Here is a 27150-nt window from a genome sequence, read left to right on the forward strand (position 1 = left end):
TAACATCAAGTTCTGAGACGCGAAGCCATGCTAATCGTCTCACAGCTACAGACATTGCAATAGATCGGGTTGTCAGTTCAAATGTGTCATAGATGGAACGGACCATAAACTTCCTGAGCTGCAAGAGACTGGCAGTGCATTGCTGAAAAGCAGAAAGTTTGCAGTCAGGAATATATTTCTGAAAAGTGGCCATCTGCTGTATAAGATGTTTCAGGTAAAACGAGAAGTGGAATGCATAGTTACCTGAACGGTTGGCCAACATAGCATTCTGGTAAAGTCGTTTACCGAATTTGTCCATAGCCTTGCCCTCTCTGCCAGGAGGGACAGAAGCATACACACTTGAGCCTGCAGATTTTTTCAGGGTTGGCTCCACCAGCAAAGATTTGTGTGGAAGCTGAGGTTTGTCAAACCCTGGAATAGGAATAACTTTATAAAGTGATTCCAATTTCCTTGGAGCTCCTGGGATGGTGAGAGGAGTCTCCAGATTTTTGTAAAAGGTTTCCCTTAAGATATCGTGAAGGGGTAATTTCAAAAATTCCTTGGGAGGTTGGTCAAAGTCCAAAGCATCCAGGAATGCCTTGGACTTTTTAGAATCAGACTCTAATGGGAGAGAAAGGGTGTCTGACATCTCCCTAAGAAATTTAGTGAAGGAAGAGTGCTCTGGCTTACTAGCAGGATCCTGCACTGATGGGTCAGCCTCATCCGATGAAAAATCCTCCTCGGTACCGAGGAGATCCTCGGAATCATCCCATAAATCAGGGTCACGTACCGATGGAAGACGGCCCTGAGATAGAGGAGTAGAGGATTCGGTATGCCTGGTTTTACGTACTGATTTGCCGGAACGCATCGACACCGTACCAGGTGAATGTAAAGCGGTACAGGTGTCAGAAAGCGGTACCGGATCAGAGACTGAGTGAACAGCTCGACGAAGAGACTTTGGCTCTGCCGACAAAATAGGCATAGACATAGAAGAGGCAGATTTAAACGGTGCCGATAATGTCGATGCCGACAAAATAGGCTGGTCAACGATCGGTACCGTAGGCTCAGTAGGTACCGACACTGGAAGGTTCGGAGTTAGCAGAGCTGGGAGCAGGTGTTGTAATTGCTCCTTAAGCTGGACCTGGAGGATGGATGCTATGCGCTCATCCAGAGACGGTCCCGATGGCACCGGTATCACTTTTTTCTTGCTCGGTACCTGCGGTGCAGCTCGACGCTCAGGCGAAGTCGATGCCGATGAAGAGGCAGTCACTTCTATGGGAGCGGAGCGTTTGCGGGGCCGGCGCGCAGTCTGCAGGACTTGGCTCACTGCATGTTCGACTGGCGGGCCGAGAACTGTAAGGGATGGCTTCTTAGCTGGCTTACCTGTGGAGTGCGATACCGAAGATGTATCTTGCGGTGTTGCAACCGCCGGTGCCGACTTGGAGGAAGTTGCCGATGCCGGAGTCGATGCTGGTGGAACTTCCATAGCGGCACCGAAAAGTAGTTGCTGTTGAATCTGGCGATTCTTTAAAGTTCTCTTTTGAAGTGAAGCACAGCGAGTGCACGTCTCAGCCCTATGGTCCGGACCCAAGCACTGAAGGCACCACTTGTGCGGATCGGATAAAGAAATAGGGCGTGCACACCGCTGACACTTTTTAAAACCCGGTGAAGGGGGCATGAAGGTAAAAACGGCAGTAGCAAAATCAAAGCCCGAGGCTTCGATGGTGCCAACAGGCCCCGCCGGGGCCGACCGAAAAAAGTTGAAAAAAATAGACTTTTTAAAAAAAAAAATTGTAATCAAGAAAAGAATAAAAAAAGAAAACGTGAAGTTTCACGAAGAAAAATACGCGAGCGGGAAGGCGAAAAAAGGATTATCCAACAGCCGTTGGAAAACACACGTCTTCTTAGCTCTGCGGAAACTAAGAAACTGGGGACCACATGCCTTCGTCGGGCGGGAAGGCACTCGCACGGAGCGGCCTAGCTAGAACTTTCTAAGTTCTTAGAGTGCAATCACTCTAAAATTGTCCATACCGGGGCTCCGTCGGTGCCGTCACCCATCAGTCAAGAATATGCTGCCTGCTTGTCCTGGGATAATTGATCATATGCCCATTTTTTAAAATTTTCCTAATAGCAATTCCAGGATAAAAACTAGTAAGGTCATGTTGAACTGATATTAATATAAAAATAGTGAAAAATTAAACAGCAGCAGAGAAAATAGGGACTCCTGAAGGACCCCATTTTTTTTTTTTGTTCTTTTTTAAATCACACAGTATGATTGATTAAGAAATCTCTGAATCAGTTAAATATGGAACCTGAAAAATCAAATTCACTTAGGGCTCATTTACAAAGACTTAAAGTGCCAGTCTTTGAAAATGAGCCCCATAATCTACCTAATAATAAACTTCAAAATATCACGCATAATGTACCACATCTTATATGCGAGCTTTGCAGAACCTCTTGTAAAATTTTTCATCAATTCCTGGTCTATTTCAGCCAGAAACATCAAAAAGCTCCTGCTCCTTCCATCACCAAAAGGAATTAAATACAAGTGCATATTTAACACACCCATCACCTACATTGGCACAAAGAATTGGAACAGCCTCCCAGCAACTATCAAAGCAGAACCCTACTACCTTAGGTTTCGGAAGAAGATAAAAGCTCTCCTCTTCAGGACAATATATTCTACTGACAACTGACAGAAAGCTCAATATTTTCAATGAACATTATAACTCCATTCAATGTTATCCATACCTCTAGTATCACCCTAAATCTCCCTTTACATCCTCTCTTCATTCTATTTCTCTCCCTCTTAATTAATGTCCACTTAACCTTCGTTTTCGTCAATACATGATGTATGATGTTCGAGTGGGTGCTCACCTGGGTAGTAGCGATCATCAAACGGTTTGGTTTGATATAACGGCTAAAGTGGAGAGCGGCCGCACGATACTTAAAGTCCTAGATTTCAAACGTACGGACTTTAATGCAATGGGAAAGTACCTGAAGAAAGAGCTGTTAGGATGGGAGGACATAAGAGAAGTGGAAAGACAGTGGTCTAAGCTGAAAGGAGCGATAAAAATGGCTACGGACCTTTATGTGAAGAAAATCAATAAAAACAAGAGAAAAAGGAAGCCGATATGGTTCTCCAACCTAGTGGCTGAGAAAATAAAGGTGAAAGAGTTGGCGTTCATGAAATATAAAAAAACCCAAGAAGAGGAGAGCAGAAAGGACTACAGGGTGAAACTGAAAGAAGCCAAGAGAGAGATACGTTTGGCGAAGGCACAGGCGGAAGAACAAATGGCTAAAAATGTAAAAAAGGGAGATAAAAATTTTTTCAGATATATTAGTGAAAGGAGGAAGATAAAAAATGGAATTGCTAGGCTAAAAGATGCTGGGAACAAATATGTGGAGAGTGATGAGGAGAAAGCAAATGTGCTAAACAAATACTTCTATTCTGTGTTCACAGAAGAAAATCCTGGAGAAGGACCGAGATTGTCTGGCAAAGTTACACGAGAAAATGGAGTAGATTCTGCGCCGTTCACGGAGGAGGGTGTTTATGAGCAACTTGAAAAACTGAAGGTGGACAAAGCGATGGGACCAGACGGGATCCATCCCAGGATACTAAGGGAGCTCAGAGAGGTTCTGGCGAGTCCTATTAAAGACTTGTTCAACAAATCTCTGGAGACGGGAGGGATTCCTGGGGATTGGAGGAGAGCGGATGTGGTCCCTATTCATAAAAGTGGTCACAGGGATGAAGCAGGAAACTACAGGCCGGTGAGCCTCACTTCAGTTGTTGGAAAAATAATGGAAGTGTTGCTGAAAGAAAGGATAGTGTATTTCCTTGAATCTAATGGGTTACAGGATCAGAGGCAACATGGCTTTACAAAAGGTAAATCGTGCCAAACGAACCTGATTGAATTTTTTGATTGGGTGACCAGAGAGCTGGATCGAGGACATATGCTAGATGTAATTTACTTGGATTTCAGCAAAGCCTTTGATACAGTTCCTCATAGGAGGCTGTTGAACAAACTTGAAGGGCTGAAGTTAGGACCCAAAGTGGTGAACTGGGTCAGAAACTGGCTGTCGGACAGACGCCAGAGGGTGGTGGTTAATGGAAGTCGCTCGAAGGAAGGAAAGGTGACTAGTGGAGTCCATCAGGGTTCGGTGCTGGGGCCAATCCTGTTCAATATGTATGTAAGTGACATTGCTGAAGGGTTAGAAGGAAAAGTGTGCCTTTTTGCAGATGATACCAAGATTTGTAACAGAGTAGACACCGAAGAGGGAGTGGAAAATATGAAAAAGGATCTGCAAAAGTTAGAGGAATGGTCTAATGCCTGGCAACTAAAATTCAATGCAAAGAAATGCAGAGTAATGAATTTGGGGATTAATAATAGGAAGGAACCGTATATGCTGGGAGGAGAGAAGCTGATATGCACGGACGGGGAGAGGGACCTTGGGGTGATAGTGTCCGAAGATCTAAAGGCGAAAAAACAGTGTGACAAGGCAGTGGCTGCTGCCAGAAGGATTCTGGGCTGTATAAAGAGAGGCGTAGTCAGTAGAAGGAAGAAGGTGTTGATGCCCCTTTACAGGTCATTGGTGAGGCCCCACTTGGAGTATTGTGTTCAGTTTTGGAGACCGTATCTGGCGAAAGACGTAAGAAGACTTGAGGCGGTCCAGAGGAGGGTGACGAAAATGATAGGAGGCTTGCACCAGAAGACGTATGAGGAGAGACTGGAAGCCCTGAATATGTATACCCTAGAGGAAAGGAGAGACAGGGGAGATATGATTCAGACGTTCAAATACTTAAAGGGTATTAATGTAGAACAAAATCTTTTCCAGAGAAAGGAAAATGGTAAAACCAGAGGACATAATTTAAGGTTGAGGGGTGGTAGATTCAGGGGCAATGTTAGGAAATTCTACTTTACGGAGAGGGTGGTGGATGCCTGAAATGCGCTCCCGAGAGAGGTGGTGGAGAGTAAAACTGTGACTGAGTTCAAAGAAGCGTGGGATGAACACAGAAGATTTAGAATCAGAAAATAATATTAAATATTGAACTAGGCCAGTTACTGGGCAGACTTGTACGGTCTGTGTCTGTGTATGGTCGTTTGGTGGAGGATGGGCAGGGGAGGGCTTCAATGGCTGGGAGGGTGTAGATGGGCTGGAGTAAGTCTTAACAGAGATTTCGGCAGTTGGAACCCAAGCATAGTACCGGGTAAAGCTTTGGATTCTCGCCCAGAAATAGCTAAGAAGAAAAAAAAAAAATAAAAAAAAATTTAAATTGAATCAGGTTGGGCAGACTGGATGGACCATTCAGGTCTTTATCTGCCGTCATCTACTATGTTACTATGTTATTCTCATTGATTTGTACGTCGCCTTGAAGCTAGTTAGGTATAAAGCAACTCATAAATATTAGATAATAATGGAGCATGATCTAAGCAGTGTACCTCAAAGAGATTCTGGGTGTGCCACAAAATATTCCGTTCATCTACCATAATAAAACGCTAAGTGCGCATGCGCACTCCTACCTGCATGATCTGTGATCCGTATGTCCGTGGCAGGCAGGAGTGCGCATGCGCGCATAAAACGGTCCCTGTGGTCTTGCCGGCTCCCCCCTCACTCACAGTAATTTCTTCGTTGGCAACTCCCCCTCCCCTCGCACCTCTCCTCGAAGCACCCTCCCATTGCGGTCTGACCTTCCCATCTCTTCCCACCGTCTGACCGGCTCACTTGGTCCCTTGCCGCCCCCCTTCCCGCAGTCCCGACCGTTGACCCTCCCATCGCGGTCTGACCCTCCCATCCCTTCCCGCCATCTGACTGACTCACTTAGTCCCTTGTCGCCCCTTCCCACGGTCCTGACAAACCTCCGACTCCAGCAGCGTCCGCAGCACTCTACACACACTGCTTTGGGGCCTTCTACTGCCCTGATTTGCTCTGCTGCGTCTCTGATGATGTCATCAGGGACGTGCTAGAGTAAATCAGGGCAGTAGAAGGCCCCGAAGCAGCGTGTGTAGAGTGCTGCGGACGCTGCCTCAGTCGGCAGGTTTGTTGGGACCGCAGGAAGGGAAGGGGGGGGCGGCAAGGGACTAAGGGAGCTGGCCAGACCACGGGAAGGGAAAGGGGGGGTAGGGGAAAACGCTGCTGCTGCACAGGGAAGTGGTGTGAGGGGAAGGGAAATGGAGGGGGAGGGAATGCTGCTGCGGCTGCTGTACAGGGAAGTGGGGGGGGAGGGAAATGCTGTTGCACAAGGAAGTGGGGTGGGGGGAGGGAAATGCTGCTGCACAGAAAAATGGAGGGGGAGGGATAGAAGGAAAGACAGACAGTGGGAGGGAGGGAGACAGAAAGAAAAGAAAGACAGAGGGGCAGGGAGAGACACAGAAAGGCAGACAGACAAAGGGGGCCAAGGAGAGAGAAACAGACAAAGAAAGACAGCTCCTCTAATCTCCCCTCCCAGCAGCATCTCTCCTTCTCCCTCTCTCCAGGTCCAGTAGCGGCTGTCCCTTTATTTTCCCTTGTCCAGAAGCTTCCCAAGGCGGAATAGAAATCTCAAATGTAATGTAATGTAATAATGTTTCTTTATTGCTCTATGATGTAACCTCATCTTGAGTATTGTGTTCAGTTCTGGTCTCCATATCTCAAAAGTGATATAGCTGAATTAGAAAAGGTCCAGAGTGACCAAAATGATAAAGAGAATGACACTCCTCTTATGAGAAAAGGCTAAATAGGTTAGGGTTCTTCAGCTTGGAAGAGATAAGAGGGTAGATATGATAAGAGGTCTACAAAATCCTGAATGGTGTAGAATGGGTAAAAGTGAATTGATTTCTTACTCATTCAAAAAGTACAAAGACTAGGAGATACTCAATTAAATACTTTTAAACTCAAAAGGAGGAAATATTTTCAACTCAAAAATAATTAAGTTCTTGAATTTGTTGCCAGTGGATATGGTAACAGCTGTTAACTATCTAGTTTAAAAAAAGGTTTGGACAAGTTCCAGAAGGAAAATCCTTAGTCTGCCATTGAGATAGACATGGGAGAAGCCACTGCTTGGTCTTGGATCGGTAGCATAGAATGTCACTAATAACCTGAATTGACCACTGTGGGGCACAGGATACTGGGCTAGACAGACCATTGGTCTGACCCAGTATGGCTATTCTTATGTTTTAATGCAAAACTAGAGAATGACACAGTGGTTACCTGCAGCTAGCCATGACTACCCATGGGTAACTCACCAAAACGGTGTGTGTGGGGGGGGGGGGAATGGTCACCACAGCTAAGGGGAGAAGGCCATTCACCGCTCTATGGAGCAGTGAATGGCCTTGTCTCCGCAGTTAAGGGAGGGAACGTGCGTAGTTACCAGTCGAACGCAGCCCCCTCCCTCCTTCCTAAAGATCGCTGTCGCCACCGCCATCGTCCATCCATCTTCCTCCCTCCTTGCGAATTTGAATTTTTTTTTTCTACAAGCAGCCAAAGCCACGTGTGACTGCTGGAAACTCCTCCACCGACGCAACTTCGTCAGACGAGGGCTTTCCAGCAGCCACATGCAGTTCCGACTGCTTGTAGAAAAAAATTCAAAATAGCCTGAAGTTAAGGTAAGGTAAGGCAAGGCCAGCGTTTGGTTGGTTTGGGGGAGGGTCGGGTTCTTTGCTCCTTTCTTTGCTCTGGTGTCCGGTTGAGTTGATTGCAAGGGAATCTAAGATCAGCTGAGCTGGCAAGACTTTGCAAAGCTGCAGGTTCAGCTGATCTTGGATTCCCTTGCAATCAGCTCAACCGGACTCCAGAGCAAAGAATCTCCCCCCACCCCAAATCAACTCCTCCCTCTTGATCTGGTAAATGCAGAATGAGGATCAGATTCCAATTTTTGAAGTCATTTTTCATCAAAGGCCTATGAATGGTAGTTGATCATAGCAAATGACATTGCCATTAGAACCCTTGCTTTGGTATTTTTATTTCCCTTTCAGCATGAAAATTGCTAAGGAAGACTAACGGTTACAGCTAGAGCAATATCATACCTGTTTGAGGCTTGTATGGATGCTGCGGGGGACGGTGGTCGCGGGAACGGGACGGTGATGGTGGTTGCGGGGGCAGTGACAGGGACAGTGGTCGCGGGGACAGGGCGGTGACGGGGACAAATTTTTCCCCGTGTCATTCTCTATGCAGAACCTAGCATCATAAGGAGTCATTATTAAGGAAAAGGACCTAGGTATCATTGTGGACAATACATTGAAATCTCAGTGTGTGATGGCAAACAAAAGTACATAATGTTAAGAATATTAGGAAAGGAAGCGAATAAAATAAGAGCTTTATGGTAACACTATACTTTGATTGTATGTAATTTTGGATGCCGTATCCATTTCAGCATCGTTTATTTTATGTAGAATAATGTTTAGCCATGCCTCGTTTACAAATTGTGCTAAAATGCAGACCATGCTAGGTGGTTCACAATTTTTTCTCCGTATTTATGCACTGTCAGAAAGCGCTAACAAATCCTCTCCTGTTTCCTTCTAAAAACATTCAGAATCCAAGCACCCTGTAATCAACTACTGTAACAATTCCAAATTTAAGTGGCATTAAAATCATAGTTCAGAAATTTTATTTGAAATCTAAATCATTTTAGAATCCATTTTGAAAATGTAAAGGCTCCATTAGTTCAGGAAAATGTCAACCATAAGATGTCCAGTGAGGTAACCATAGTTACTGAAGTTGTTTTAAAACTGACAAGTGTGTCTGATGTACCAGATAGCAAGACATACTAATGAAAATATAGCCTTTATTTTCACTCAACAACTGCATTTATAGGTCAGGACAGGCACTTACCATGCATCAAGTTTTTGAGAAGATAATAAGCTCTTTTGTGACAAACGGGGGGACAGAGAATTACTATAACATTTTATTAGAGCTCCAAGTTCACAAAGCAGCCTATACCACCCCAATGAGTACATTTACAGTTGTAGTTTCAGTTTTCCTATACTGTATGTTTACTTATATAGTAGCAACATCTGCTGAAGACCCACTACTAAAGCCCTCATTCAGGCGACACAGCTTGTTATTTCTCCGCTGTTTAAATTTGGGCATAATTATAACATTTGCTGTACAAAATTCTATTCAAGGGCTTCAAGAGCCATGTTAGAAATTTACTGCTTTGCTGTTGACTCTGATACTTTAGATCAGTGTATTGCAAACTCTGTGCTGCGGCAAGATTCTGGTATGCTGTGAGACGTCGGTGAAGAGAGGCACCAGCTGCTTACAGGACATGCCTCTCATGGCAAGAGGCATGTTCTGTAGGCAGTCAGCCAGAGCCGGCACCTCTCCCCTTGCAGCACTGGTGGCTCAGGGCCCCGTCTGGAGTGCCTTCGTGCATGCGTCGACGTGATGGCATTACACAAGTGCATGGTGTCACTGCATCGACGTCCTCGCATTTATGGATGCCCTCCACAGGGTGTAGTGTGCCACGGCTTCCAGAAGTTTGCAAGACACTGCTTTAGATGGATTCCTAGGTGTTAAAAAGTAGGGAATATAATAAAATGTGAAACTCTGGAAGGCGGTGGAGGGGGGGGGGGAAGGATGCCAGTCTCTCTAAATTTCATGAGAAAAGCTAGAAAGTCCAGCTCCTGCCAAAGAATTCTCTACTCCCTGAAGAATCAGCTCAGGAAATCAAGTGCTGGATCAAACAGGGCACTGGTCTTTGACCTAAAGGCCGCTGCGTGAGCGGACTGCTGGGCACGATGGACCACTGGTCTGACTCAGCAGTGGCAATTCTTATGTGTCTGCCAATTTTTTGACATAGTATCTCTCATGAGATGGTGGAATGGATATTTTAAGCAATCCTTAGGGATTTCTTCAAAGTCCAAGGCATCAAATAACTCCACTCTTGGCTCAGATTTAGATTCCATCTTTACTGAAAGGGCTTGCCCCATCTGACGGATGAATCTGGTGAATGACAAACTCTCTAGCGGAGACCTTCTTCTAGGTGGTAGAGGAGAAGGATCTGATGTTATACCAAAAGATTCTGGGGCAGAGAACTCTGGATTGGAGTAAGTTGAATCCAAGAGGTCTGAATCAAAATCAGTTCTTTCTGAGATGAGGCAAGTCTGGAGCAGTGGTCTTTCAATTTAGACATTGATGAGAAGACCTCTGACTGCAGTACCTGGAAGAACTTTTACCGATGTCTCTGTGCTGATCTGATAAAAAGTAAGAACTGTGATGCCGGTTATAGAATTGGGGGTAAGATGTCTGTGTCTTAAGGTAGACGTAATTCTGAATGGGACACTGATGCACAATTGTCATGCGATTCTCAGCCACTTCTTAGATGGCCACCGAGACCAGCGTCCTATACAGAATCAGGCCCAAGGTTCATATATGCAGAGTATTTGAGTTACCAAAATTTTTGCTACATGCAATATTCAAGAAACCATCATTTTTCTTTTTTTTGGAAGGTAACATTTTTCCACTTGTCAGATATGAGTATTACAGCAAATGGAAAACAAATATGGAAATACAGGAAGGCCTATAGGAAAATGAAAGAAAAAAATAAACACAAGTCTATAGCCTTAATTATTAACAATCATTTGTGTACTATCTTAAATCAGTAGCTCTACAGATTCATAAAAAAAATGAAGAGATCTCATCAGCAAGTGAATTACATCTCATAGAGAAATTACATTGTTAACACTTAAGAGTAACACTTATTTACTTATACTGAGGCCATGTCTCCAGTGTTTTTCTAAATCTCAGATCATAATTTTTCAAATCTAATTCAACTGGCAACAAATTCTAGTTTCCAGGAGCCACTTAAGAGAACAACTGCAGCGTAATTCATTTTTTCTTAACACATAGCTATGAGAAGTTTGAAACAAATAAGATTGTGTCTGAAAAGTCAGAAAGTTTGTACAAAGACTAAGCTCATACAAGATCTTAAAAGAAAAACAGACTACCTAAAATTCTATTCTTGTAGACTGGCAACCAATGTAATATTTTTAATCATGGTGTCCTCTATCAAATTTCTTTATTGTAAAAATGTGGACTGCTACATTTTGAAGTATTTGTAGCCTAGATATTAACTTTTTTTTTTTAATTTTTTTAGAATACCCAAATCACAAATGTTGCAGTAATCAATGCAAGATAAAATTAAATCTTGGACTAATTTTTGATAAACTAAATAAAAAATACCCAATAATCAGATGGAATAGTTATAATTGACACAAAGTGATTTTGTTACCTGAGCAACATCAGTAACCAAGATTCTAAAAGTAAAATTTGTATTGAAAATTTAAGTAGAAGTTTAGCACCTCTTATGATTTAGAGGAAAAAATATTCTGAACCAAATTGTGCCTCTGAACCCAGCCCCCTGGAAAAATAGACAAATATACTGCAGCAGACAGATTTTGATCACTAAATTAAAATCTTACCTTTGTTGTCTGGTGATTTCTGGTTGCACCAGATATTTCTTTCTTCTTTCCATCTTTCTTTCCTTCCTTCCTCCCTCAGGTCCAACAATTGTCTCTTTCTATTCCCTCTTCCTATGTCCCGAGTTTATGCCCCCCCTACTGCCTTTCAGTCTTTGTCCTTCCTCCCTCCTGCACCAAAGCCTACCTGCCTACCTCCCTGCCGCACCGATTCCTCCTCCCTGGTCCGCAACTCGCCCACTGCTGCTCCATTTCTACGAAGGGAAGGGCCAGCAGCATGCAATCAGGCACACAAGCCTTCCCCCGATGTCAATTCTGACGTCTCAGATAAGGTCCGGATGTTGGGGGAAGACTTGTGGGCCTGACTGCACGTTGCCGACCCTTCCCTTCCTTTCCTGCGGTGGCGAGTGGGTACGAGGGTGGCAAGCAGTACCAGCAGCGGCAGGCTGATGAGCAGCAAAGGAACGTCAGGGGGGGGGGGCAGAGGTGTATTTGCACCATAAGTCCCACCCATTTTTCCACCCCCTTTTTTGGGGGTGGAAAAAGTGTGTCTTATGGAGCGAAAAATATGGTAATGCCATCAATAAAATATCATGATCTATTAAATCAAGTACACAATTTAAATCCAACTGTATCAAAAGCTGTTTTCCATCATCTAAAATTTCCCTCAATTCTAAGTTAGACAGTAAAATTTCAGTGCTAAAAACAAAAATACCACAAATAATCTTGTAATTAATTGAGATACTTTCATTGTTTCAATGAATTTTGCTAAGAAAGGAATTTTAGCAATCGGACAATAATCTGAACACAAGTGTAGATATATCTTTCCATACTTGAGAAGAGGGATTAACGTAATTAATCCCAGTGAATTTGGGAATATCCCTTTATTCGCATGGTAACATATTTTAGTGAACTAGCCCCACATAAGAGATCTAAACTCAGATGGTCTAGAAGACTGAAGAAACTAAACAAAAATATTGAAATATTAGATGATGTAATTATTTGCCGAGAGTATAGGAGTAAAGAAACAGAGTTAAATGGTAGACAATTTTACACCTTGAGTGTGACAACATTTAGATTTCTAAAATTCTAATTTATAAGGTTCTACTTTATACCAAGATTCCCAAGGTGACTCTACTGAAATATTTACATTTGGAGAAAACATCACACCACCATGAGTTTCATTCTTTGGTGAAGAGTATTTTCTAAAATGAATTACTGTAATTTGTTGGGTTTAAAATACAAGAATAATTTTACCTGTTGCAAGACCTTTTCTGTGAATATCTCTTGAAGTCGTGAGATTTCTACCACTTTCCCTTCTATTTGCCTTTAGAAAAACAAGAAGATTATTAACAAGTATAAACATATCACAGAGAAGATTCAATGAAAATGTTAAATACTGTTTGTAAGGAATTTTACATGGTAACATAGTACATTTCAGCAGATAAAGGCCTTAATGCTCCATCCAGTCTGCCCATTAATTACATGCATTATAAATTATGTTTAAATTGACCTTTATTCTTTGATATTTCTGGGCCATAAACCCTAAAGTCCTCCCGGTACTGGCCTTAGGTTCCAACTACTGGACTTGCCATCAAAGCTAACTCCAGCCCATCCAACCATCTCATCGTCTCTAAATACTTACCTTAAGTCTGCCCAGCAATGTCCTCATGTTCCAAGCTCCTGGAATTCCTATCACTGTCCTCCCTAGCCCATCCTGTACCAAATTGCTATATATGGGACACAAATCATGAAAGTCTACCCAGTATTGGCCTTAACTCTTCAATATATACCATGCATTTTCTAATCAGAGATCTTATGTTTACACCATGCTTTTTTGAATTCCACCACTGTCTTCCCCTCCACCACCTCCCTTGGGAGGTCATTCAAGGTGTCCACCACCCTCTCCATGTAAAATAATTTCCCAACATTACTCCTAAGTCTACCTCCCCACAGCCTCAATTTATGCCCTCTAGTTTTACCATTTTCCCTTCTCTGGAAAAAAAATTCAGACCTATATTAATACCTTTCAAGTATTTAAAGGTCTGTGTCATCTCTCTCCTATCCCTCCTCTCCTCCAGAGTATACATATTCAGGTCTTCCAGTCTCTTCACGTACTTTTTTTTGCATAAACCCCCTACCGTTGTCGTTGCCTTCCTCTGAACCGCTTCATTCCTTCTTATATCCTTGGCCAGATATGGCCTCCAAAACTGAACAGAATACTCCAACTGTGGTCTCACCAATGACCTGTATTTATTGTACTATTATACCATTGTATTCTTGTTGTAGACCTCTTTGGGCTCAATGTTTTTCAAGAAAAGATGTCTATAAATGTAGCTGAGCATAGCACTTCCCCTATTTCAATTATAGACAGCATCTTCCTAAAGGTATATATAGGGTGAATATATAGTGGGTAAATAATGTAAAAGATAATTAAATATATTATAGCAACACTACATCAGCTCATGTATGGAAAACCATAACATAAACACTCTTAATTCTGTATTGTAACAACATTACAGAAGCTCAAGGATTGAATCATCATTACAAAAGCTCACGTAAATCGCTCTGAATTGACTGCTCCAGTCATTAGTTGTGGTATAGAAGCTTTCAATAAACAATAAAGGGGGTATATCCCCGAAAGTACTACATCATAAAGGAAGGAGATATTGGTAGTTAGGAAAACAGAGAAACCACATAAAACTGACAAGTACAAAGAAATAAAGAATGGGTGAAGCAGAACCTCAAGGCCTAAACTCTCAAAAGACAATACACAGGCAGCAAAGGCATTTCCAGATCAAACACCTGTATTGGTGATTCCTTCAAAATAAAGTATAAGCAATACAAAAAAACAACATGAAAATCATCAAGGTAAAATTAGTCATGAGACATGAAGGAGTTCCTCTTCTCTCCACAGGTGTCCTGAGCTGGACATCTTTCAGTACACCTGCAAAATACTTGCCCAAAATACAAAATGACCAGCTATTAGTACCTTAAGCATGAGCACTCAAGTATTTGAGAAATTATATAAAACCCAAAACTTCTTCACAGCATATCCCAGGACTAGAGCTATTAAAAAGGGAATTTACTTTCTACCCAAGAGTAAAATGGGAAAAAAAAATTCAAAACTGCAAAAAATTTAAAAATGGATGTTTGAGATGACCTTAGGTGATTGATCCCTTGCACTTCAGTGTTGGTTCTCTCAGTGATGGAGATGTGGTACACCTTGGTTGCACTCAACTTGCAAAGGAAAAAAAAAAAAAAAAAAATCACTTCTAGTGCAGATAGACTTTCTGGGATTCCTAAGCTCAATTCTTGGTGTTTTCTGCTCCTGGATTCTCTTTAGATTGTTCCTTCAGCAATCTACTTCTCCTCTCTCTAATCTCCAGTAACTCCTCCTTAGAAGTAATTAAGCCTTAGGGGTAATATGCATAACACTCTTTTTGGATTGAGCAGCTTAGGGCTGCTCTTTTTTGTGTGATGTCACATGTTCATAAAAAGCTCAGCATCAGACAGGAGAGGAGACAGAGGAGAGAAACAGCAGGGGAGAGAAGGCAGGAGAGAAACAGCAGGGGAGAGAAGGCAGGAGAGAGCAAGGTGCAAGCAACGAGAGTTAGCTCCGCCCACCACGTCATTCACCAGAGCTCCCCCTTAAAAGGGAATGGGCCAACGGTGCTTAGCCGTTCGGCGCATGAAGGCAAGCATTAAAGCCGCTCGCCTTAGCGAGAGTGCCTTTGCGAAGGGCCTTGAGAAGGGACGAGTCACTGTAAAGGAGAACAAAGGGCAACCACAGCAGACACAGAGGACACACAAACAAGCAAGGAGAGCAAAGGGCAAACGCAGTAGACGGAGAGGACACACAAACAAGCAAGGAGAGCAGAGGGCAAACGCAGTAGACGGAGAGGACAGCCACAGCAGACCGGCAAGCGGGCAGCAATGGAAGCAGCAGGCAGAAGCAGGAAGTTGGGCTACCCAGTTTTCTGCACTATCTGCCATATGTACGACTACCTCCCCTCTGAAAGGCGGTCTTATGTATGCACTCAATGCGGGGAACTGGAAAGCCTGAATAAACAAGTCAGACTCCTGGAGGGCAGAATACTGGAACTGGAAGCACTTCGAGCAGTGGAGGAGGAGGACAGGGATGCAGAGAACATCAAGACAGAGGAAACCATTGAGGAAGAAGGCCGGGAGTTAGAGAAGTTCATCGAGGAGGCATACAGGGAGGCTGTGGAAAATCACCAGCAACAGTGGAACTGCCGAGATACACCTAGAGAGAGTGAAGACCATCTGGAAGGCGACCACAAGGAAGAAATGGGAGACACAGCAGCGAGATCTGGAAACAGTGGAGGGAACCCACAAGAAGATGAGTCTGGTGCAAGCCAATGCCAGGATGATGGAAGATGAAGTGCACAAAGGATACGGACCTACGGCTGGAGAGATGGGCATACACCAGGGACACGGACCTGCGGCTAGAGAAGCAATCATCTTAGGGGACTCCATCATCAGGCAAGTCAACAGCCACATAGTGGAAGGAAGACAGGATTAGCTGGTGACCTGTCTACCGGGAGCCAAGGTAGAAGACATAGTGAGCCGCATTGACAGGATCATCGACAGCGTGGAAAAGGAAGATACGGCAGTGGTGATCCACGTGGGGACAAACAACGTGAGCAATAGGAACAACAACAGGGAAATACTGAAGGACCAGTTTCGGATGCTAGGAAGGAAGCTGAAGACCAGCACGCTGAGGGTAGCGTTCTCAGAGATCCTGCCGATACCCAGGGCCGACGAGAAGAGGCAGACGGAGCTGTAAGCAGTGAACGTGGGGATGCGGCGCTGGTGTGAGGAAGAAGGATTCTACTTCATGTGCAACTGGACAACGTTCTGGGGGAAGAGCAAGCTATTCAGGAAGGATGCACTTCACCTCAGCAGAGACAGAACGAGGCTACTTGCAAGCAGCATCAAGAGAGAAATTGAGAAGTTTTTAAACTAAGAAGAAGGGGAAAGCCAACAGTTGACAAAGAGTCGATGGTTCGGGAACCAGTATACCCAGAGGATACCGTGCAGAAAGATAGCAGAAAAGACTCACCAGAACCTAAGCAAGACAGAAATCCTGACAGATCGAAAGGGACACAAGAGGGAAGGAAATGCAAGAGAGTAACAGGCCGCAAACTCAAGTGTATGTACACGAACGCAAGGAGCCTAAAGAATAAGATGGGTAAATTAGAAGCTATGGAACAAAAAGATAACCTTGACATCATCGGCATCACAGAAACATGGTGGAACGAAGAAAACGTCTGGGACACTGTGCTACCGGGATACAAGCTATACCGCAGAGACAGAGTGGCCCAAAATGGTGGGAGTATTGCCTGTAGGGGTGATTCCTGCCTCACACTTAAGGTTAGGCCTCACTTATGTCAAGCAAGTCTGAACCATCGTTGTTGCCTGATGCATTCTGGATGTGTTTAGAAGAACTGTTTGTTTCCAGTCAAGGACATCTGCCTATTCATACATGCCCAACTCCTGTGAACCTGGAGGAGTTATGAACTAAGTTATGATCTTTGTTCTGTGCTTATCATCTATGGCGCCGTCCAAGGCCCCTGCACAAGAAAAGACTATTCATTCTTGCTGTTCTGCTTAGATTGATCCTGGAGGATCAACTGACACGACCTAAGAAAAAAGGTGTTTGCGAGGATTTAGACTATGTTTGGATGATAGGGAGCTCGGATCTAAACTTAGGTTTTTCTATACACCACCGTAACTGATAAAAGTTACCTCTTGTGACCTGCTCTCGGATGAGAGTGAAGACACAGAACTGTCTTTGAAACAGATCTGGTTTCTATTACAAAAGGAACTCTAGCTAATATATATTACAGCTTTTCCAGTGACAAATGGACTATTCTGACCAGAAGAAGTTCTATCATTTGCTACGCTGAGGAAACAGAAGAATTCCATCTTCCGGATCTGCTGAGGCATAATCTAAAGGGTGAGAAAAGGAATTATCTCTTCTTTCAGCTGGGCTAGCTAGAATTGTATTGGTTAAGGATAAGAATATTAGGTCCCCTTGGTGATAAGCTATAATAGATTGCTGCTATTATCAGGACTTAATATTGTAAGGAATTATACCTTGTGTGTAAGAATTGGTCATATTTACTTTGTGATCACTGTGTAATAATTGTGTGCTGAAATATATGTATGTATTCAGATATATTGTAAACAATAATTAGTTATTATTTACTGCTGGCTTATGAATTATATTTTTATATTTATAATAAAATATTTCATATAGCTTTGGTCTCTGTATTCGTATAAGTTGGCAAAAATCCAAATCCTTGGGTGCAGTTATAGGATATCCTAGAAACGAAAGTTGCATGTGACTTGTTTATGTTGCACTAATTAGTTATACCCATAAATATGCCTAAATGCCCTATATGTCAAAGAGGGAATTGAGTCTACCGGAGAGAACACGAAGAATAAGTTAGTCTCTATGGGTCAAAATTCCGGGAACAAATGGAACGGAAATGAAGATCGGCATCTACTACCGACCCTCAGGATGGAGAAATGACAGACGAGATTAAACGCAACTGCAAGGGAGGCAACGCAATTATCATAGGTGACGTCAATTATCTGGGGATAGACTGGAACCTAGGCAGCAGCAGGGAGACCAAGTTCCTGGATTCTATAGGCGATTGCTTCCTAGAACAACTTGTCAAGGATAATATGAGAGGAAACGCAATTCTGGACTTAATTCTAAATGGACTACAAGGACCGGCACAAGGTGTAGAAGTAGAGGGGACGCTGGGAACAAGTGATAACAATATGACCCGCTTCGACCTGGACACAAGGGCAAAACATTGATCCAGAACGACGGGCACAGTGCTGAACTTCCAAAAAACACAGTTACTTACCGTAACAGGTATTATCTAGGGATAGCAGGCAGATATTCTCAACATGTGAGTGACGTCACCGACGGAGCCCCCTAGCGGACGTTTTCGCAAGCAGACTTGCTTGAAGACCTTCAAGCTTGTGATTGGCCCTCCCGCCCAACCTAGAGCATGCATCTCCTCAGCGTGGCCCCGTTCAGATAGCTAGCAAAGAAGCCAACCACGGGGAGGTGGGTGGGTTGCGAGAATATCTGCCTGCTGTCCCTGGATAACACCTGTTATGGTAAGTAACTGTGCTTTATCCCAGGACAAGCAGGCAGCATATTCTCAACATGTGGGAGACCTCCAAGCTAACCAGAATGGGATGGAGGGAGAGTTGGCAATTTAGGAGAACAGATTTTGCAAAACGGATTGGCCAAAATGTCCATCACGCCTGGAGAAAGTATCCAGACAGTAGTGCGAGGTAAACGTATGAACCGAGGACCAAGTGCAGCCTTACAGATTTCCTCAAACGGAGTAGAGCGGAGGAAAGCAACAAATGCCGCCATTGCTCTGACCTTGTGGCCTGTGACACGACCCGGAAGGGAGAGACCAGCCTGAGTGTAACAGAAAGAGATACAAGAGGCCAACCAGTTAGAAATGGTCCACTTAGAAACAGAGCAACTCAAGCGATTTGGATCGAAAGAGAGGAACAGCTGGGGAGCAGAACGATGAGGAGCGGTGCGCTTTAAGTAGAAGGCCAGCATACGCTTACAATCGAGAGAATGCAGAGCCACCTCTCCAGGGTGAGAATGGGGCTTCGGAAAAAACACAGGAAGAACAATGGATTGGTTGATGTGAAACTCAGAAACAACCTTAGGCAAGAACTTAGGATGGGTACAGAGAACCACCTTATCATGATGAAAGACAGTGAAAGGAGGGTCCGCTACCAAGGCTTGAAGCTCACTGACTCGACGGGCAGAAATGAGAGCAATCAGAAACACAACCTTCCAGGTAAGAAACTTCAAGTGAGCCCGTACTAGTGGCTCGAACGGGGGTTTCATCAAGCGAGCAAGGACCACGTTAAAATCCCAAACCACCAGAGGAGGTTTAAGGGGCGGCTGAACGTGGAAAAGGCCTTTCATGAAGCGGGAAACCACAGAATGAATAGAGATAGGCTTCCCGTCAATTGGCTGATGAAAAGCAGCAATGGCACTAAGGTGGACTTGAACTGAAGAGGACTTGAGTCCAGCACCAGTCAAGTGTAACAGATAATCCAGAACAGCAGATAAGGAGGCAGACAGCGGCTCCTGCTGTCGAGTAGCACATCAGGAAGAAAATCGGGTCCACTTCTGATGGTAACATTGGCGAGTGGACTCCTTCCGAAACGTCTCCAGGACGTCCAGCACAGGCTGTGACAACTGGAACGAGGGCATTAAGTCTCGAGGAACCAAGCCGTTAAGTGCAGAGACTGAAGGTTGGGATGAAGTAGAGAACCTCTACTCTGTGTATGCAGAAAATGAAAAACAGATAGAAGAGGCTCCCTGGAACTGAGTTACAACAGAAGGGAGAACCACGGTTGTCGGGGCCACCGAGGAGCTATCAGAATCATGGGGCACTCGTGGACTTGAGCCTGACGAGAGTCTTCAGAATCAGAGGGAATGGAGAACATAAGAAACGCCTTTACCGGATCAGACCAAGGTCCATCTAGTCCGGCGATCCGCACACGCGGAGGCCCATTTAGGTGCTCCTTTTTGGAGACCCGGTTTTCCCGTATCCCTCAATATATTCTGCAAGAAGGTGTGCATCCAACATGCGTTTTAAACCCAGCACAGTATTTTCTGCCACCACCTCCTCCGGGAGAGCATTCCAAGCGCCCACCACTCTTTGTGTGAAACAGAACTTCCTGACATTTGTCCTGAACCTGCTGCCATTCAGTTTTAAGCTATGGCCTCTTGTCCGCGTCACATCTGAAAATGTCAGTAATGCTGCTTCCTGGTCAATTTGATCAAATCCCTTTAATATTTTAAAAGTCTCTATTAGATCCCCACGCAGTCTTCTCTTTTTAAGGGTGAACAGTCCCAGTTTTCCTAGGCGTTCCATGTAGCTTAAATTCTCCATGCCTTTGACTAGTTTCGTAGCTCGTCTCTGTACCCTCTCCAACAGAATTTTGTCCTTCTTAAGGTATGGAGACCAGAGTTAGACACAGTATTCTAAGTGTGGTCTGACAATTGTTCTGTAAAGTGGCATTATAACATCTTGCGACCTACTCGTGATCCCCTTCTTAATCATGCCTAACATCCTATTTGCTTTCTTCGCCGCCGCCGCGCATTGAGCCGATGGCTTCAGGGTTCTGTCTATCAGCACCCCCAAATCCCTTTCTTGTTCACATTTGGCTAATGTCATCCCCGACATCTTGTATTCATGTTCTTTGTTTTTCTTTCCCAGATGTATCACCTTACATTTGTCTATGTTAAAACTCATCTGCCACTTTATCGCCCACGTTTCCAGCTGATTTAGATCTTTCTGAAGATCCTCACAGTCCCTTTGAGAGCCAACCGCCCGATATAGTTTCGTATCATCCGCAAACTTGATTATATTACAGAATGTTTCTTCTTCCAGGTCATTTATAAAAATATTAAACAAAATGGGACCAAGAACCAAGCCCTGGGGCACGCCGCTGGTCACCTTTTCCCATCCCGAGAATTTCCCATTTATGGTTACCCTCTGCGTTCTGTTCTCTAACCAATTTCCGATCCATCTGTGCACTTCTCCTCCTATTCCATGACTTAATAGTTTACTCATAAACCTTGCGTGCGGAACCTTGTCAAACGTTTTTGGAAGTCCAGGTAAATTATGTCCACTGGATCTCCACTATCTATTTGCTTGTTAACCTTCTCAAAAAATTGAAGTAAATTTGTCAAACATGACCTCCCTTTCCTGAAGCCGTGTTGACTATCTCTCATTAGGTTGTGCTTATCCAAGTGTTGTACAATGCGGTCCTTAATTAGTGTTTCGATTATCTTTCCAGGAACCGATGCGAGACTCACCGGTCTGTAGTTTCCTGGTTCACCTCTTGATCCTTTTTTGAAAATTGGGATGACATTTGCTATCCTCCAGTCATCTGGTACTTGCCCGGTTCTGATTGACATGTTAGCTAAAGATTGTAGTAGTTCCCCAATTTCTATCTTAAGTTCCTTTAAAACTCTCGGGTGAATCCCGTCCGGTCCAGGGGATTTATCACTTTTTAGTTTGTCAATCTGAAAGTAAATCTGGTCCAACTCCACATTTATTGATGTTAGGCTCTCCTCTATGCCTCCGGTGAATACCCTCCCAGTGTCTGGCTTTGTTGTAGTTTCCTCGTTTGTGAAGACAGAGGCAAAGAATGAATTTAACTATCAGCAACCTGTTGTCTTATTTGATTGACCCTATCATTCCTTGGTCGTTGAGAGGGCCCACAGTTTCTCTTGCTGGTTTCTTCCCTTTTATATATCTAAAAAAGGGCTTAAAGTTTTTGTTTTCTTTCGCTATCTTTTCTTCATAGTCTTTTTTGGCTTATATAACTGCTTTATGACACTTTTTCTGGTCGATTTTGTGACAGTTCCAGGCCTCCGTCGTTTTTTCCCGTTTCCATTTTTTAAACGAGTTCCTCTTCTCCCTTACTGCAACCTTCACCTCTTTGGATAACCAAGCTGGTTCTCCTTTGTTCTTTTTTCGCCTTCCTTTGGATATCTTCGGTATGTAAAGATTCTGAGCTTCAATGATGGTGTTTTTCAGTAGAGACCATGCTTGTTCAACTGAATGGATTTCTGCTTTGCCCTTCTTGAGACGTTTTTTAACCATGGTTCTCATACTGTCGTAATTTCCTTTTTTGAAGTTAAAGGTTATGGTTTTAGTCTTGATTGGTTTCCCTTTTCCGATGCCAATGGTAAAATTGATCATATTGTGATCACTTGCCCCCAGCGGGGCTGTAACTTCTACATCTGCTGTCCTTCCAGTAATGCCATTTATAACCAATTCCAGGATTGCGTTTCCTCTTGTTGGTTCTCCCACCATTTGTTCAAGGAAACAATCTCCTATCACCTCCAGGAATTTTGTCTCTCTGCCGCAGATTGATGTTCCCAGTTTCCAGTCTATCCCCGGAAAGTTGAAGTCCCCCCATGATCGTTACATTTCCTGATTTACATCCACTGTGAATTTCCTTCATCATTTCTTTGTCTGTTTCTTCAGTCTGTCCTGGAGGGAACGCAAACAAACAGGTTCGTCCAGTCCAGCAGGAAAGCATCCGCCTCGAGTCTGAGAGGGGTGCAAACCCTGGAGCAGAAGCGGGGCAACTAGTGATTGAGGGGGGACGCGAACAGTCGACGTCCGGAGTCCCCCAACGAGCAAACACTTGGCGCAGGGTCAAGGAATGGATGGACCACTCGTGAGACTGCAGAAGACGACTCAACCTGTCCGCCAGAAAATTGTGCTGACCCTGAATGTAGACCGCTCGAAGGAATATGTTGTGGTGGATGGCCCAATCCCAGAGCCGCATCGCCTCTTGGCACAGGGACAGGGACCCCGTGCCCCCTTGTTTGTTGATATAATACATGGCAACTTGGTTGTCCGTGCGGAACAGCACCACTCGGTCACGAAGCAGGTGATAAAAAGCCTTCAGGGCGAGGAAAATCGCTCAAAGCTCTAGCAGATTGATGCGACAAAGGTGGTTAGCACTAGACCAAAGACCCTGGGTGCGAAGACCGTCCAGATGAGCCCCCCAAGCATAGGTCGATGAGTCCGTCGTGAGGACCTTCTGCGGAGGGGGAGGGGGCATGAAATAGAAAACCTCTGGAAAGATTGGAAGAGAGCATCCACCAACAGAGAGACTTCTTCAACAAAGGAGTCACGACAAGAGTTAAGAGACAGAATCTCGATCCTGGTTTCATTGGGACGTAAGAGTCCATTGTGGAATACAGAGGTGAAGTCTGGCAAAAGGAGTCACGTGAACCGTAGAGGCTATATGACCTAGGAGGATCAGCAGGAGCCGAGCCGGGGCCAAGGACAGATGGGCCACCCTCTGGCATAAACGAACAAGGGCCTCTTGATGAGGCCGAGGCAGGAAGGAGCGGAGACGAACCGTGTCCAGGACCGCTCTGATGAATTCCAGAGACTGGGACTTGGGGAAGTTCACCTCGAAGCAGAGACTCTGAAGGAGCAAGATGGTCTGATTCGTCGCACGCAGAACTTCGTGGTGCAAGGACGCTTTGATCAACCAGTCGTCAAGGTAGGGAAATACCTGAAGGCCGTGGAGACGCAGGGCCACAGCTACCACAACAAGACATTTCGTGAAAACCCTTGGAGAGGCCGCCAGGCCGAAGGGAAGAACATGATACTGGAGGTGGAGATCCCCCACCCGGAATCTCAGATACCGGCGAGAGGCCGGGTGTATCAGAACGTGCGTGTATGCTTCCTTGAGGTCCAGTGAACACAGCCAGTCCCCCTCATCCAAGAGGGGGTACAAGGTAGGAAGAGTGAGCATTCTGAACCGTTCCCTGACCAGAAACTTGTTCAGAGCACGGAGGTCCATGATCGGACACAGATCCCCCGTCTTCTTGGGTACCAGAAAGTACCGCGAATAAAATCCGGTATTCCACTGGTCTGGAGGAACCGCCTCGACCGCCTGAAGGCTAAGAAAGGCCTGAGTTTTCTGCAGAAGGAGAGGCAGTTGAGACCGTGCAGGAGGAAACTCTCTTGGAGGAAGGTCCAGGGGCACGTGACTGAAGTGAAGGGAGTACCCCTCCCGGATGATGGAAAGCACCCAACTGTCAGTGGTAAGACTTTCCCACTGGGTATACAAATGATGGAGACGACCTCCGATGGGGAGGGGGGAAGGCTCCAGGAGGAAGGGAGCCCGAAGGCTCAGACTGGAATTGTCAAAAAGACAGCCCAGGTTTTGCCGGAGCCGGTGGCTGGGCCTTAACTTGTCGCTACTGTTGTTGCGGCCGCTTCGAAGGAGGCCAAGAGAACGCAGGAGAAGATTTCTGCAGATACCTCCGGAGAGTAATTTGGTATTTCCAAGCCGGATGGGTCTTCGGCTTAAGTCTCACTAGAGAGGGGAAGGACCGTTCGTGTTCCGAGAGGCGCTTAGTGGCTGCCTCGATGGAATCATCAAATAGCCCACGCAAGGGATATTGGCAAGATGATCCTGGAGATTCGGATCCATGTCCACAATCCTGAGCCAAGTGAGGAGACGCAAGGCGATCGCAAATGCCGTGACCCTCGAGGACAACTCGAAGGCATCATAGGCCGCCTGAAACATATAGAGGTGAAACTGGGAGAGAGTCTTCTCTAGGAGACGAAACTTCCGACGACGAGAATCCAGCACGTCCGCCTGGAACAAGTGGAGGGCGCCCACACAGAACCGGAGATAGGACGTGAAGATAAAGTTATAATTGAGGACACAGTTCGCCATCACTGAATTTTGATAAAGATGGTGACCAAACTTGTCCATCGTACGGCCCCTCCTGACCCGGAGGGACAGCAGCATACACCTTCGAGGGGTTGGATTTCTTCAAGGAAGATTCAACCACCAAGGATTGGTGCGAAAGCTGAGAACTTTCAAATCCCTTAACCGGGATTGTCCGGTAAAGGGACTCCAACTTGGAGGGAATGGCCTTGACCACATAGGGGGTCTCCAGGTTCCGGAGAAATGTTTGCCGGAGAACCTGGTGCAATGGCAAGCGCAGCGCCTCATGGGGCGGATGATCAACACCCATTTCCGCCAGGAATTCCTGGGTATAACGGGACTCAGACTGGAGGTCCAGGTTCAAGGCCCTACCCATGTCAGAGATGAAACGAATAAAGGAGGAGTTTCGAGAAGAAGACTCATCCTCCGGAGGAAACCCCGAGCAAGATCTGGGGGCAGCCGAGAAAGAGGGAGAAATTTCCCTCGAATAGTAAGCCAGTGCCTCGGAGTCTCGCGAATGGGAGATCGAAGAGGCTCAACTAAAGTGTCTGTGGGGTGTCGAGGAACGACACCATGCAAGGTAGACCGGGGAGGACCCCGGAGTTAAAGGAATCAGCTGGCGGAGCCTCGGAGAAGACGGAGCAAAGGAAAAATCCTCCACCGGTTTCGAAGAAGACCCCCTAGAGGCTAGCATCTGCCTCGATGGGGAACGCAAACTAGAGTCCAACTTGAGGACAAGGGTGTGCCTGGAAGGCTTTGCGGTCGGAGACCTGCCCTGAAGGGGCGGAGAAGACCGGAGCTTTTTAGGAGGGGAAAGCCTCGACATAGTAGCGGGCGAAAAGCGGGCCCTTGTCCTAGACCCTCGAAAAGTTACAGGTGACTCGGGGATGAAGAATTGTTCGAGGAAACCTGATGAGTCTTGCGGGCACAGCCCCGAGACACGAGAGAAGGACGCTCAGGCTGGTCAGACCAAGGCTGGGTCGAGAACGAGGTCAGAGGCGTCGAGGTCAGGACCAGTTGGCTCACCACCGAGGAAAGCTGCGTGGTAAGTATAGCCTTAAGCATGTCCTCGAACAAAGGCACCGAGACCAAAGGCTGTTGGATCGTAGGTGTAGCAGTGCGCTTCTTCGGGGGCGACCTCGAGGAAGAGTATTCCTTACGTGACGAAGCACACTTAGAATGATGTCTTGAAGACGCCGATGAGGCGGCACTGACATGAGACTCTGAGGCAGGCTTCTTTGCCGGCACACCTGAGGAGGAAAGAGGAGACTTACCCAAGAATGGAGTAGCAGGAGGAGCCGAGGCTGGAGCCTTTGAGGCCGAGGGGGACTTCAAGGCCGAGGACTTCGAGGCCAAGGTACCCACCGAGGACGCCGAGGCCGAGCTCGAGGCCTGTCCCACAGGATCCATGGGTCCAAAGAGTTGGAAAATCTTGGCCACCCTCTGACGAAGAGCCCACGGTTGCAAAATCGCACAACGTGGACACGACAATGAGGGTTGGTGATGGAGATAACCCGGTTGCACTTAGTACAGTTTTTAAACCCAGAACGAGGCCGGGACATAGGAAAAAATACGGCCGCAGCCCCGCGAGGCCAGGTGGCCAGAACAAGACCGGTGAATCCGGTCAAAAATATATGAATGGAAAAAATAAATAAATAAATAAAGACGCGGGCACAGCGACTTAACCGAAATTAACCAAATAAGTTGCGGTGCAAGAGGGACAACAAGAACACGCAAAGCAAGGGAGCAGTGCTTCTGGCTCCGCGGAAAACAGAACTGAGGCCACGCTTTGGAGACGCATGCCCTAGGTCGGGCCTGAGGGGCACATGCGCATGTGCAGGCCAATTACAAGCTTGAAGTTCTTCAAGCAAGTCTGCTTGCGAAACCGTCCGCAAGGGGTCTCCGTCGGTGACGTCACCCACATGTTGAGAATATGCTGCCTGCTTGTCCTGGGATAAAGAGAATTACAAAGTTATGAGACTCATGGTGGGGAAGAAGATTACGAAGAGGATAAACACTGTAAAGACGCTAGAACAAGCATGGTCCCTTTTTAAAGGACATAAAATCTATATATACTGCATATCAGCAAGGGATCCAAGAGGAAAAAGAACAAGGAACCAGCATGGCTCATTGTAATGGTGAAAGAAGCGATCAGAGACAAAAAGACTTCGTTTAAGGAATGGAAAAGGTCAAAAACGGACGAAAACTGGAAAAGCACAAACAGCATCAAAGCAGGTGCTACAAGGTGATAAGAGGGGCCAAAAAAGACTACGAGGAAAAAATAGCCAAGGAGGTGAAAAACTTCAAGCCGTTCTTTCGATATATTAAGGGGAAACGACCCGCGAAGGAAGCGGTGGGGCCGTTGGATGACCATGGAATAAAGGGAATGCTAAAGGAGGACAAAGCCATCAACGACAAACTGAACATATTTTTTGCATCTGTGTTTACTGAAGAGGATATACACAAT

At 45.4% G+C, this 27150-nt stretch overlaps 1 protein-coding gene across 2 annotated transcripts in view; it reads right to left on the reverse strand.

The window, feature by feature from the left end:
• Positions 1 to 27150, reverse strand: part of STX18 (syntaxin 18) — a 200740-nt gene that overhangs the window by 21103 nt on the left and 152487 nt on the right. For both annotated transcript variants that reach the window (XM_033949373.1, XM_033949363.1), the window contains one exon: positions 12633 to 12702. In XM_033949373.1, the coding sequence (XP_033805264.1) occupies positions 12633 to 12702 (70 nt within the window). The remainder of the gene's footprint in view (positions 1 to 12632; positions 12703 to 27150) is intronic.

This window comes from Geotrypetes seraphini, chromosome 1, assembly GCF_902459505.1.
Source record: "Geotrypetes seraphini chromosome 1, aGeoSer1.1, whole genome shotgun sequence".
NCBI lineage: Eukaryota > Metazoa > Chordata > Amphibia > Gymnophiona > Dermophiidae > Geotrypetes > Geotrypetes seraphini.